This window comes from Bos mutus, chromosome 21 (genome assembly GCF_027580195.1).
Source record: "Bos mutus isolate GX-2022 chromosome 21, NWIPB_WYAK_1.1, whole genome shotgun sequence".
Taxonomy (NCBI): domain Eukaryota; kingdom Metazoa; phylum Chordata; class Mammalia; order Artiodactyla; family Bovidae; genus Bos; species Bos mutus.
Genome location: NC_091637.1, coordinates 45,811,946 through 45,823,139, shown reverse-complemented (window position 1 = coordinate 45,823,139; position 11,194 = coordinate 45,811,946). Strand labels below are relative to the sequence as shown.

Sequence of the window (11,194 nt, the reverse complement as noted above, 5' to 3'; positions counted from 1 at the left end):
CTCCGATGGACGGAAGAGGGCGCTGCGGATCGTCTCGGTCTGCTACTGTCAGAGACAGACCTAGAGTCCTGGGCGCGAAGGGGAAGACCGCGTGGTCAGGTCCCGGAAAAACCCAGGGCTGCGGACGTCTCCCCAAGAGCGCCTGGGGTTGGTGCTTCGGCTCCCCGAAACTGCCTGAGCCAAGTGTTGGGGGCGGGGAAATGGTGGGAGGTTGGAGAGGAGAAAGGACCAGAGGAAGGAATCCCAGCGCTGCTGGTGACTCCGCGGGAAACGCGAATGCTCAAAGCCAAAGGGAAAACACCGCTGGGGCTGCGGTTTGGTTGGGAGACAGAAGGTGGAAAATGCTGCGGGTTTCGGCCTTCTAAAGCTGAATGCGGCTGCATACGGGGCCTGGGGGCGAATCAGCGGTGCCGCCATGAGGATCCTTCCCGAATCTTTCTGGTCTCAGCAGCAACTGCAAAACTTTGCTTCGAGCTGCCCGCGCCCCAGAGCGATTCCGCTAGTGTCCCTCTCCCTACTAAGGGAAGCTTAATAGGGGGCTTCCCGTGTCGGTCCAGAGTGTGGTGGGATCACCACCATCCTCTCTCTCTGCCTGTTCAGAGGCCTTTAAAGAGTAACGAAGAAATGGGAAGAAACGGAAGCCGCTTCGATGTGGAGCTCAGGCTCGCTCCTGAGTCTACTCCTGCGCGCCCTGCATCGGCTTTGCGGAGTCTCCGAGCAGCTGCAGGCCCGCGCCCCCCACATCCCACCCACAGCATCTCGATTTTCCTCCTTTCAAAGGGTACTGCTAGCGCTGGGTACCACCCCCCCCATCCCCCACCCCCTCCACCTCTGCTTTGTAAAGTGAAAGTGAAGTCGCTCAGTCATGTCCGACTCTTAGTGACCCCATGGACTGCAGCCCACCAGGCTCCTCCGTCCATGGGATTTTCCAGGCAAGAGTACTGGAGTGGGGTGCCATTGCTTTGTAAACCAGACCCCAAATTCTCTCCTTACCCCAGACTCCTTCCCGCCAGGGGGCGCCCCCGGAGTTAGTGGCGAGGTCAGGGGCTCTGACATAAATTGAATCTAGGCTTGAATTGTGTGACAGGAACATAAGACGGTTTCAAGACCACTGGTGTCGACTTCAGGAGGGCCAGATCTGACAGGAGAGGTTTCTCTGACACCAAAGACCTGAGGGTGGAAGTCTCCTTTTCTCCTGGCAGGTGCAGGCCTTCACGGGCGCAAACCCGCCTCCCATTCCCACCCCAGAAGGCCGAGTGGTATGCAGGGAAGGGCTGCACAGGAACCTCGACAGGACGTCCTAGGGTTATCCACCTCCTCTGTCCTCACGACCTGCCCAAAGGCCACTGTTGAAGAGAGCCTTCCCTAAAAGAAGGCTACCCTCAGAGACCCTAGATGGTCAAGGCGAGATGGAAAGCAATAGAGAAATCTCCAGATTTCTTCCTCGCCCGGCGTCTGCGAAATCCTCCTGCGGAAAGCCGCCAGACTGCCGCGCCGTGGGGCTTTGCGCAGATTCTCCAGAGGTTCTCGATTGTAGTGCCTGGGGAAACGGGGCAGAGGGGCCCTATGAGATCCTTCAGGGAAAGGAAGACGCACCCCCCCCACCCGCCTCAAGGGGCTCCTGATCCTCTCTCGGTTCCTTGCACCTCCGAGTTGGAGACCAGCGACCCCAGCGCTCGGCTGCCTTCCTACTTTCTGCTCCCTGGGCGGGGTTGCCTCGACGGCACCCGGGAACCCAGCTCAGCCTGACTCGGGAGTCTGCGCCTGGCTAAGGAAGACTCGCCCGCCTCGGGTCTGGGCTCGGGAGCAGACGAGGGGTCGAGAGCTTCATGCCAAGAGACTGTTTCTAGAAACCCAAGACTCAGAACCAGAAGTAATAACTCCTTCCGTGTGCCAGCGAGTTTTACAGTTTACAAACTCACGTGCATGCCTAGCACAACCCGAGAGCTACATTGGACAGGTTATGACCATTTTTGCAGCTCAGGAACCAGGTGCTAAAATGCTTTATTTCCTTAATTGAACATTTTTTGAGGCACTGAACGACTGGAGGATAAATAAAGCAAGGACTTGCCCTTGGGGGGTGGGGTGGGGAGCTGAAAACAACACCCTAGCTTATTTTGGCCCTGAGGGTAAAGGCTCCAGACGTCCACAAGAGCCATACCACATGGCTGAAAAGTGGCAAAACGGGCTAAAACCAGGACTTCTGAGTTTATATTCCAGAGCTTTGCCCACGCCCCTGAGCGCTTCAAGATCGAGAAATGGTGCAGACACACGCACATAAACCTTCCTTACAACCCTATCTCGGTGGAAGCCGGAAGTAACATTTGTCACAAAGTAACTACATATTATTTGAGGGATTTGTTAATTTGTAAACTCTTGTAGGTAGGAACCGCATCTAGCTGATTTAAGGCTGAATTTTCCAACGTAGCAGGGAATCTGGGACAGAGCCCACACTCAATAAATTTATTTGTTGAATGAATCACAAATTGCAGTAACTCGGGGCAAAATAATCCGGAATAAGCCCGACCAGGAAAGAGGGTCTCTCCCTGCCCTAGGGAAGCCGGAAGGACCATGAAGGGAATTAGAAAACTGGGGGAGGGGAGAAGATAGGCTTTCCTATTTCATCACCCCCAACCTGGTGAGAGCTATAGAGCCGGTGTTAGCCTTCTGTATGAGCCCTCTGTCCTAAGTTCTCAAAGAAGTGGTGCAAGAGTGAAAGAAGGGCGTTTCTCTTCGGCCAGGCGGCTGGTGAGCAAAGACCGATGGCAATTTCGCGAGTCCCCGGCCCGGCCTGGGCCTGCACCCCCAGGGCTCCTAGATACCGGTCTGAGCCGCAGGCAGCAAAGCAGAACGTGGTGGAGATTGAGGCGGATACCGGCGGCCGCCCCAGGGAAAACTCCTTGAGAAAGGCCTGAGATCCGCTTGCTCTAAGCCTGCCCCACCGCCCCACCTTGGCTGAAAGATAAGGGAAGATGAGCGGGCCCTACATGGTGAACTCGGGTTCCCAAATATCCCCTAAAGAAACTGCTGGCGTAACTGCGATCCGCCCTGTTTAAGATAAGTCGGGGGAGTGGGGAGGCCGACTAAAAGAGAACCCTCTGGTCAGAAAGAGGCACTGGGGCCAGGTGAGGGACTCTCAAGGCTTTCACTTGGACCAGCCCGGAGATAAGGATATCCGCCTTTTCCCCACAAGACGGCTTATTCTTGGCAGCGAAGCGCCTCTGGGGAAAGGTGCAGAGGTAGGGGTGTGTGTGTGTGTGTGTGTGTGTGTGTCTGTGTGTAGGGGCAGAAGAAGCAGGTTCCTCAAGATGCTGCGATGGCCCAGGCCAAGTCGAGACAAGAACTGGTGCCAGCCCGCAGCAGCACAATCTCGGCTGCGGCAGAGAGGGGGCGGGGAACAGGGACCCTTACCCTCCACTCCCTCCCTCGAGCTCCCGCTTCCGCTCTGTGCCCAAACCCAACGCTAGCCAGCTACCTAAGTGGATCCGAGTCCTTTCCCTACGGTAAGCTTGGGGTGGGGGCGGGGAGCTGTCAGCCACGTGCCTGCTTCGGAGCTGAAAGCTGCGAGGGGACGAAGGCCGAGGAGGCATGGCTCAAGGACTGCGGAAGATTCACCCAGCTAGTACTTTCATGTGCCCTGTCTTACTTGGATCTTTAAAAAAAACCTGGTGAAGAATGACCTCCATTTCTAAATGGCATTGAAACAGGAGAGACTACAACGTGTACACCTAGTGTTTCTTACATTTAGTAATAATATAAAACAGTGGAGAGGGAGGAGAGAAGACTCGAGACTCAGAAGCCCTTCCCACCTTGGCATGAAGACCCTAGTTGAGGCGCAGGCCCAGGGCTGGCGGCTGGCCTGCATACAAGACCTATATTCAGTTTTGTCTGCTGTCTACAGTGTTGTCTTCTGTCCTTTCACTTGGACCCAGCGTCATCCTCTTCCCTCCTTGCTCCCTGGACTTAGGCATCACTTTGACCAAGGTGTCCTCGATGGGAGTCTGAGTCCTTCTTGAGAGCGCCCCCCTGAGAAGTCTCCTGGTGGGAAGGGCAATGAGCCGATCTGGCACCCGTCTTTCGAAGCATAACTGAAGAGTGCTGTCTCGACCCTCAATCTCCTGCTTGCCTGCCCCAAAGCGGCCAAGGGGGCTGGGAAACATGGCCCTGTGTGGTAGGCAGGAGAGGGGGTGCCCTGAGCTTTCTCTCCCCTCTTAATGAATAAGGTGGCGAGGAAACTGAATGTTAGCATGTAAGTTGGCTTTGTATTGAGGGAGTGCAGTTCTAAAGGGGAGGATTGAAATCTTGAAATAAAAAGCCAATAAACAAGTTTCCTTAGTACAATTGCTATTAATGGAAAAGGCATCTAACCTGCTGAATTAAATCATTCAAAGGCGCTTTTTCATCATCAGGAGCTACTCTACAAGGAAGGAAAAGAAAATATGAAAACAAAAACCCAAATCGAGAAGCCTCCTTAACCGGCCCCCGCGGTGTCTTGGCTGCCCCTGCCCGACCGGGGAGCGCTCCGCCCTCCCAACCCCTAGCGCGGAGAAGGAGGCTGAAACAGCCAAAGAGAAAAGAAAACAGAATAAAAACAAAACGTTTAAAATCCAAGAGGAAAAGTCGGAGCGGGTCTCAGGATCTGCACGGCGGAGGGCTCGGCTCCGTGGTCCACTCTGCTGGAGGCCGGGGCCTGGCCGGAGCCGCGCGGCGGATGCCTCCGGCCGCCCGCCCGCTCGGAAAGCGCAGCCTACAGCTCCTCCTCTCCAGGCGCCCAAGGACCCTCAAGGCGCGGGGCTCACACTTGAAGCCTGGGAACGCGCAGACAGGAAACCCACTTCCTCCTAAGCAGTTTCTTGCTAGCCGGCTGAGAGGCGCCAATTGAAACAGAATGATCCTCATCTACTAATATCCAGCGTGGCCACAAAGCGACTGGCCATTTACGCCGCCACTTTAAACAAAGATATTTGGTTATTCCCGGGAAGCAAGTGCACTTTTGCATGGCTGAGCTCCGGGTGGAGGCAAGCCTCAGCCCAGCCTCCCGCCAGCGGGGCTGCTCACGCCGGGGGATTCGCCCCCTCCCGGCCGGCTAGTCCAGCCGGGGTTCAGGCTCAGTCCCACCCGGCAACAGGCGAGCCGGTTCTCACGCCGCTCCCTGCCCGAGGCCTCCCTGAAGCACTGAGTGGGAAAAACAGTGTGACCCCGGGCTGGGGTGCTGGGCTGTGATGTCCTCGGAAAGTCACCTCCCGTCCCAGACCTCCCCGTGTCTGGACGATGGGCGAGGGTCGGGGACACCAGGTTTGTTCGAGGTGGAGCAACTTCAGCGATGTCCCTTCGCATGAATTCCCGCAGGTTCTCAGCTCGGGCGGCCAGTGGTGGGTCCTTGCCTTAGCTGGGGGTGGGGGTGGGGAAGCATAGCCGTGTGGGGGTTGGGGGGCGGGGTGGGCATGAGGCCGAAGGCCCTGGGCCTCTGAGAAGACCCTGAGCTGGGGGGAAGGGGGTGGCGCGGGGATCTGGGACAGCCTGTCGCCGGCAGCCGATCCCCCCTTGCTCAGCGCCCCCTCCACCCGCTGGGATTCTCTCTCGGGTAGTGGGGAAAGGGGGCGGGGAGCAGAGGTGTCCTTCTGACGGCGGCAGAAGAGGCAGACAGACTGACAGACAAGCAGACCAACAGTGCGGCCCCGGGGTGCGGCCCCTGACTCCCGAGCTCCTTTGGCGGCGACTGGGGCTCGGCGCCGCGAAGCCAGATGTGGTCCGGAGGCAGTGGGAAGGCGCGGGGCTGGGAGGCCGCGGCGGGAGGGAGGAGCGGCCCCGGCAGGCTCAGGTGAAACCCCTACCCCGTCCTCGGCCCACTCCCTGTCCCCGCCCCGGGAGCCCCGACCGAATGGGAAAGTGGTTCACTTTGTAACTCCGCAAGTTGGTTGCAAAGCAGCATTCACCTTCCTTCCTCCCCAGCAGCCCTCCTCCTCCTCGGCTACTCCCCATCCCACCTCTTGCCCTCCCCTCTCTCGGTTCCCTCCTCCTTTTCCTCCCCCCCTCCGCACCCCCTCCCGCGCGCCAGCGTACCCCACAAAAATGAGGGTAGGGGGTCCGGGGGAGAAATGCTTTGGGTCGCGTCTCTGCCTCTCTCTCTCTCTCTCTGTCTCTCTCTCCCTCTTTGAGACCTAAAAATCCTAACAAGTGAAACTTAAAGGTGTTTACCTTGTCATCAGCATGTAAGCTAATTATCTCGGGCAAGATGTAGGCTTCTATTGTCTTGTTGCTTTAGCGCTTACGCCCCGCCTCTGGTGGCTGCCTAAAACCTGGCGCCGGGCTAAAACAAACGCGAGGCAGCCCCCGAGCCTCCACTCAAGCCAATTAAGGCGGACTCGGTCCACTCGGTTACGTGTACATCCAACAAGATCGGCGTTAAGGTAACACCAGAATATTTGGCAAAGGGAGAAAAAAAAAAAAGCAGCGAGGCTTCGCCTTCCCCCTCTCCCTTTTTTTTCCTCCTCTTCCTTCCTCCTCCAGCCGCCGCCGAATCATGTCGATGAGTCCAAAGCACACGACTCCGTTCTCAGTGTCTGACATCTTGAGTCCCCTGGAGGAAAGCTACAAGAAAGTGGGCATGGAGGGCGGCGGCCTCGGGGCTCCGCTGGCGGCTTACAGGCAGGGCCAGGCGGCACCGCCGGCCGCGGCCATGCAGCAGCACGCCGTGGGGCACCACGGCGCAGTCACCGCCGCCTACCACATGACGGCGGCGGCGGTGCCCCAGCTCTCGCACTCCGCCGTGGGGGGCTACTGCAACGGCAACCTGGGCAACATGAGCGAGCTGCCGCCGTACCAGGACACCATGCGGAACAGCGCCTCGGGCCCCGGATGGTACGGCGCCAACCCAGACCCGCGCTTCCCCGCCAGTAAGTGAGGCCGCCCCACCGCGGGGCCGCGGGTTGAGCGCAGGAGGCGCGGGGAAGACCCGCCGGGAAGGCGCGGCGCCTGCCGGCTGCGCGCTGGGCATCAGGGGTGGGCGGCCGGGCAGTGGCGCCAGGGAGTCGGGTGTAGGAGCTGGGGAGTCTGCCCTGGTTGAGCTGAGGGGTCCAAGAAGAGGGACTCGGTAGCCCTGGAGTCCTGAGGGCAGGAGCTGGTATTTGGCGTTTGCCAGATGCGGCCAATTGTCCGCTCTGGTCCGGCGCGGGAGAGCGCGGAGGCAGGCGTCCCCCCAGCGAAGAGAACCGGGATGAGCAGAACTCGGAGGGGCGCGGCCTGGCCGGGAGGGAGGGTGCCCTGCTGGGACGAGCTCAGGCCCCGGGCCTGGCCCACTCTCCAGGCTAGGCAGGTGGGAGGGCGCGCGGCTCCAGACGGGTTTCTAAATGGGCCGAGCCAGTGCCCTCACCGGGCTGACAGGAGACAGCGGCCAAGGCACAATGAGTCTGGGGTCTCAAGCTTTCGAAAGTGAACACCTCCCTCTCCCAAGCTCCCAAAGCTGGGTGTCTACCGTTAGACCCCGGCTCCTGATCTGAGCCCAATTTGCTGCCGGCTAACCCCACGAATCCGGAGGGATGGGCAGGAAAGGAACAGGGAAGGCTTTATCCACTCTGCTTTTATGGGTAAAGCACTGAGACTGAGGGAGGTAGCCGGGGTTGAGGCGGGGAGGTCTCAGTAACCCCCCTCGACGGCGCGGCCTCGAGGCAGGCGCCGGCGATCGCCGCGGCTGGGCCTCTCAGGGTGGAGACGACCGAGGTGAGAAGGGCGCCGTCGGGGCGGGCCGGGCTGGCCCAAGGGCGCTGGCGGCAGAGGTGGTCTGGCCCGGCCCGGCCCCTGCCGACGCTGTGCGTTTGTCGCTTACAGTCTCCCGCTTCATGGGCCCGGCGAGCGGCATGAACATGAGCGGCATGGGCGGCCTGGGCTCTCTGGGGGACGTGAGCAAGAATATGGCCCCGCTGCCAAGCGCACCGCGCCGGAAGCGCCGGGTGCTCTTCTCCCAGGCGCAGGTGTATGAGCTGGAGCGACGCTTCAAGCAACAGAAGTACCTGTCCGCGCCGGAGCGCGAGCACCTGGCCAGCATGATCCACCTGACACCCACGCAGGTTAAGATCTGGTTCCAGAACCACCGCTACAAGATGAAGCGCCAAGCCAAGGACAAGGCGGCACAGCAGCAACTGCAGCAGGACAGCGGCGGCGGCGGCGGGGGCGCAGGGTGCCAGCAGCAGCAGCAGCAAGCGCAGCAGCAGTCCCCGCGCCGCGTGGCCGTGCCGGTCCTGGTGAAAGACGGCAAACCTTGCCAGGCGGGCGCCCCCCGCGCCGGGCGCCGCCAGCCTGCAAGGCCACGCGCAGCAGCAGGCGCAGCAGCAGGCGCAGGCCGCTCAAGCGGCCGCGGCAGCTATCTCAGTGGGCAGCGGTGGCCCCGGCCTGGGTGCCCACCCGGGCCACCAGCCGGGCAGCGCGGGCCAGTCTCCGGACCTGGCGCACCACGCCGCCAGCCCCGCGGCGCTGCAGGGCCAGGTCTCCAGCCTGCCCCACCTGAACTCCTCGGGCTCGGACTACGGCACCATGTCCTGCTCCACCTTGCTATACGGTCGGACCTGGTGAGAGGACGCCGGGCCGGGCCTAGCCCAGCGCTCTGCCTCATCGCTTCCCACTCCTGCCCGGTCACACACCACCAACCACCCGCTACACCCTGCGCTTCGACTTTTCTTAAGAACCTGTCCCGTTGAGACCAAGGGGAAAAAAACACAAAGACCAAACTGCTGGACGTCTTTCTTTTCCTTTTTTTTCCTAAAATGTGCAGGATTTTTTTTTTTTTTTAAAGAAAATAAAACAACCAAGCGAATCCAGTTCTTCTTAGGAGTCTTTAAACAGAGAAGGACATAACAAGAACCGCTTTGGGGGTGTCTTTGGGGGTGATTCAAATGGGTTTCCCACGCTCGGGCGGAGAGGGCTCTACGCTGACATGGCTCTGGACGCTTAAGATCGAAATCTTCACTCTGGGTACACCGTGCCAGCAAAGTGGACTCGCTTGTAAATACCGGGATTTCTTTGAAGGGGCGACAGGGGGGCTGGGGAAAGGAAAAGACAGAACCCGATTGCCACTGACACAAAGGAAATGCCCCCTCTTGCCCCCCTGGCCACCCAGGCTCAGCTGAGACCGGCCCTGGTTAAAATCGTTTTATGTTTGATGTGAACTTGTAGTTGTAAAACGCTGTCAAAAGTTGGACTAAACACTTAGTTTTTAGTAATCTGTACATTTTGTTGTAAAAAGCAAAAACAAAAAAAACCAGTCCCCGTCCCGGTCCCCAGCCCATCATATTTTTTATGGGCCAAGACAAATCTGTGTATATTATTTGGCAGTTTGGTATTTGCAGCGTCAGTCTTTTTCTGTTGTAACTTATGTAGATATCTGGCTTAAATATAGTTCCTGAGAGGCTTCTAATAAATTATACAAATTAAAAGGATTCTTTTTCTGATTAAAAACCCCATCTTTTGTTTGGTTTTAATTTGGCTTTAAATGGCATTTTTTGGTGGTAGGGGAGTGGCTCAGCATTGGCCTGACAGGATTCGAATTGTGTCGGGGCTCAAAGGATCCTGAACCAGCGAAGGAGGCTGAGACCAGAGTCTTTGCCCCACTGGAAGAGAGCGTTTTGTTCTGCTTCTGAATTAAGTAGAACCAAACCTTGAGCAGTCTTGGGACTCGGCAATAGAGAGTAGAAAAGCTAAACTACTTCTAACAGGAGGAAAAAGAAAGAAAGACACCAAAGGACTAGTTTTCAAAGCCAGACTTCTGTGTCTTAAAACCGCAGAAGTATCTACTGTTGTCTTATACAGCTGAGCCAACGTTTTAAAACAGTCGGCCTTGGACATTCCATTTTTAAAGAACCCTGAATAAACAATTATTTTTATAGATGGATCGTCCCTGTAGATTTCAACATTAATTCTTTATTTCTAATCCTTGGCAGAGCCTCCTTGGGACTAGGATGTGGTGGGAGACTGTTTTTGAGAAAGTGGGGAAGTCGTGGGTTTCGTCTCTGCTCTGAAGCAGTTATTCCCCCGCACAGGCTGCGCAGCCGTTTCCCATGGCTTCCTGGGCCCGGGAAGGTGTCTTACTGGGCTGCTGGCCTTGGGAACACCCCTGGCAGGGCTTTCTGCTCTTTGTTCCAAGATTTTCATCTCTGGGCTCCTGGCTTCCTAAATCTTTGTAGTAAGGAATCTTTCTCCTGTCCCCAACTCTCCACCTCTCCCCCATCGCATCCCACCTCAACATCCACCCCTGGGAGAAAAAAAAAATCTTTGACCTCTCTTCCTACCCCTAATTTCTCAGTCTCTTTGGTACCCTGATATAGTTGTTGGGGAACTCTTAGTTGCTCTGGGGAGGGGAGGAAGAAAGAGAGGTGCAGACAGAAGTCATAGTCCCTAGGTAATCTGTTGCTCCTTCTGTGTCATCTCTGATGAACCTACAGGAAAAGTGGCCGAGTGCACTGTGGACAGGGCCCCTCCCAGCACTTTTCTCTAGGCCTGAAAGTGTTTGAGTCAGGGGGATTGATTCGTATTTGGCATGTACTCATTTATCACCTAGAATTTCAACTTTGTTTTTCCTGTCTCGCCTGCCTGCCTCTACCTTTTCTTCCTCTTCTTTTCAGCTCATTCTGACTCCATCTCTGTCTTCCTGGATCGCCACCCTCAAGCCCCAGGAACTTGTAAGGAAAATGGGGGTGGGGGGTGGGGGTGGATATAGGTGCTTGCCGGCACCAGCAGTCCCCTCTGTTGACTTTCTGGGGACTTTTTTTCCCATGGTGCCCTAACTGTGGACGAGGCCGGCTTCCTGTCTCCTGTCTGGCTGCTGAGATACTGTTTTCAGTATCTAGAAGAGACTCAGAGATTTCAAGAGGGTGACTGGTTGGATCTAGAGGGTGTGCTGGTTGGGAGAATCCTCAGCAGGCCTCACATTTTGGAAAACAAAGGAAAATTTGGAAAGGCTGAACACTTGTGTTGGAATGGGCAGCAGTGGCCCCCGGGGCAGTTTGTGAAGGTGGTTAAATCACTTGGCTCAGGCCCAGCCGGGCAGGGGAGATGTTACAGCTAAGGTCTGAATTCTGTGGGGTGGGAGCTAACGCGCGACTTGGCCCCACACCCAGCACACTAGCGTGGAAGGGGCGCGGCCAAGGGGGGCTGCCCCACCCCACCCTACTCGCTGCTGAGCAGGCCACTGAGAGTCACAATT

General features: G+C 57.4%; 1 protein-coding gene and 1 long non-coding RNA gene across 3 annotated transcripts; one reads left to right on the top strand and one right to left on the bottom strand.

Moving 5' to 3' along the window:
* Positions 1-1,448: 1,448 nt before the first annotated feature.
* Positions 1,449-6,512, bottom strand: LOC138984436 (uncharacterized). Of its 2 annotated transcripts, none has more exons than XR_011461724.1 (3): positions 6,064-6,512; positions 3,810-4,417; positions 1,449-1,540 (listed from the first exon to the last, which is right to left on the bottom strand). It is a non-coding gene; the product is annotated as an uncharacterized lncRNA (long non-coding RNA). The 2 variants fall into 2 exon arrangements; XR_011461725.1 differs by lacking the exon at positions 1,449-1,540 and having other exon boundaries at positions 3,246-4,038; positions 4,369-4,417.
* On the top strand, positions 5,433-9,455 carry NKX2-1 (NK2 homeobox 1). Its single transcript, XM_070358753.1, is given in 4 exon segments — positions 5,433-5,821; positions 6,511-6,896; positions 7,828-8,273; positions 8,275-9,455. Coding segments are annotated over 4 exon segments (1,203 nt in total). The 5' UTR covers positions 5,433-5,744; the 3' UTR covers positions 8,569-9,455.
* The last annotated feature ends 1,739 nt before the right edge of the window (positions 9,456-11,194 follow it).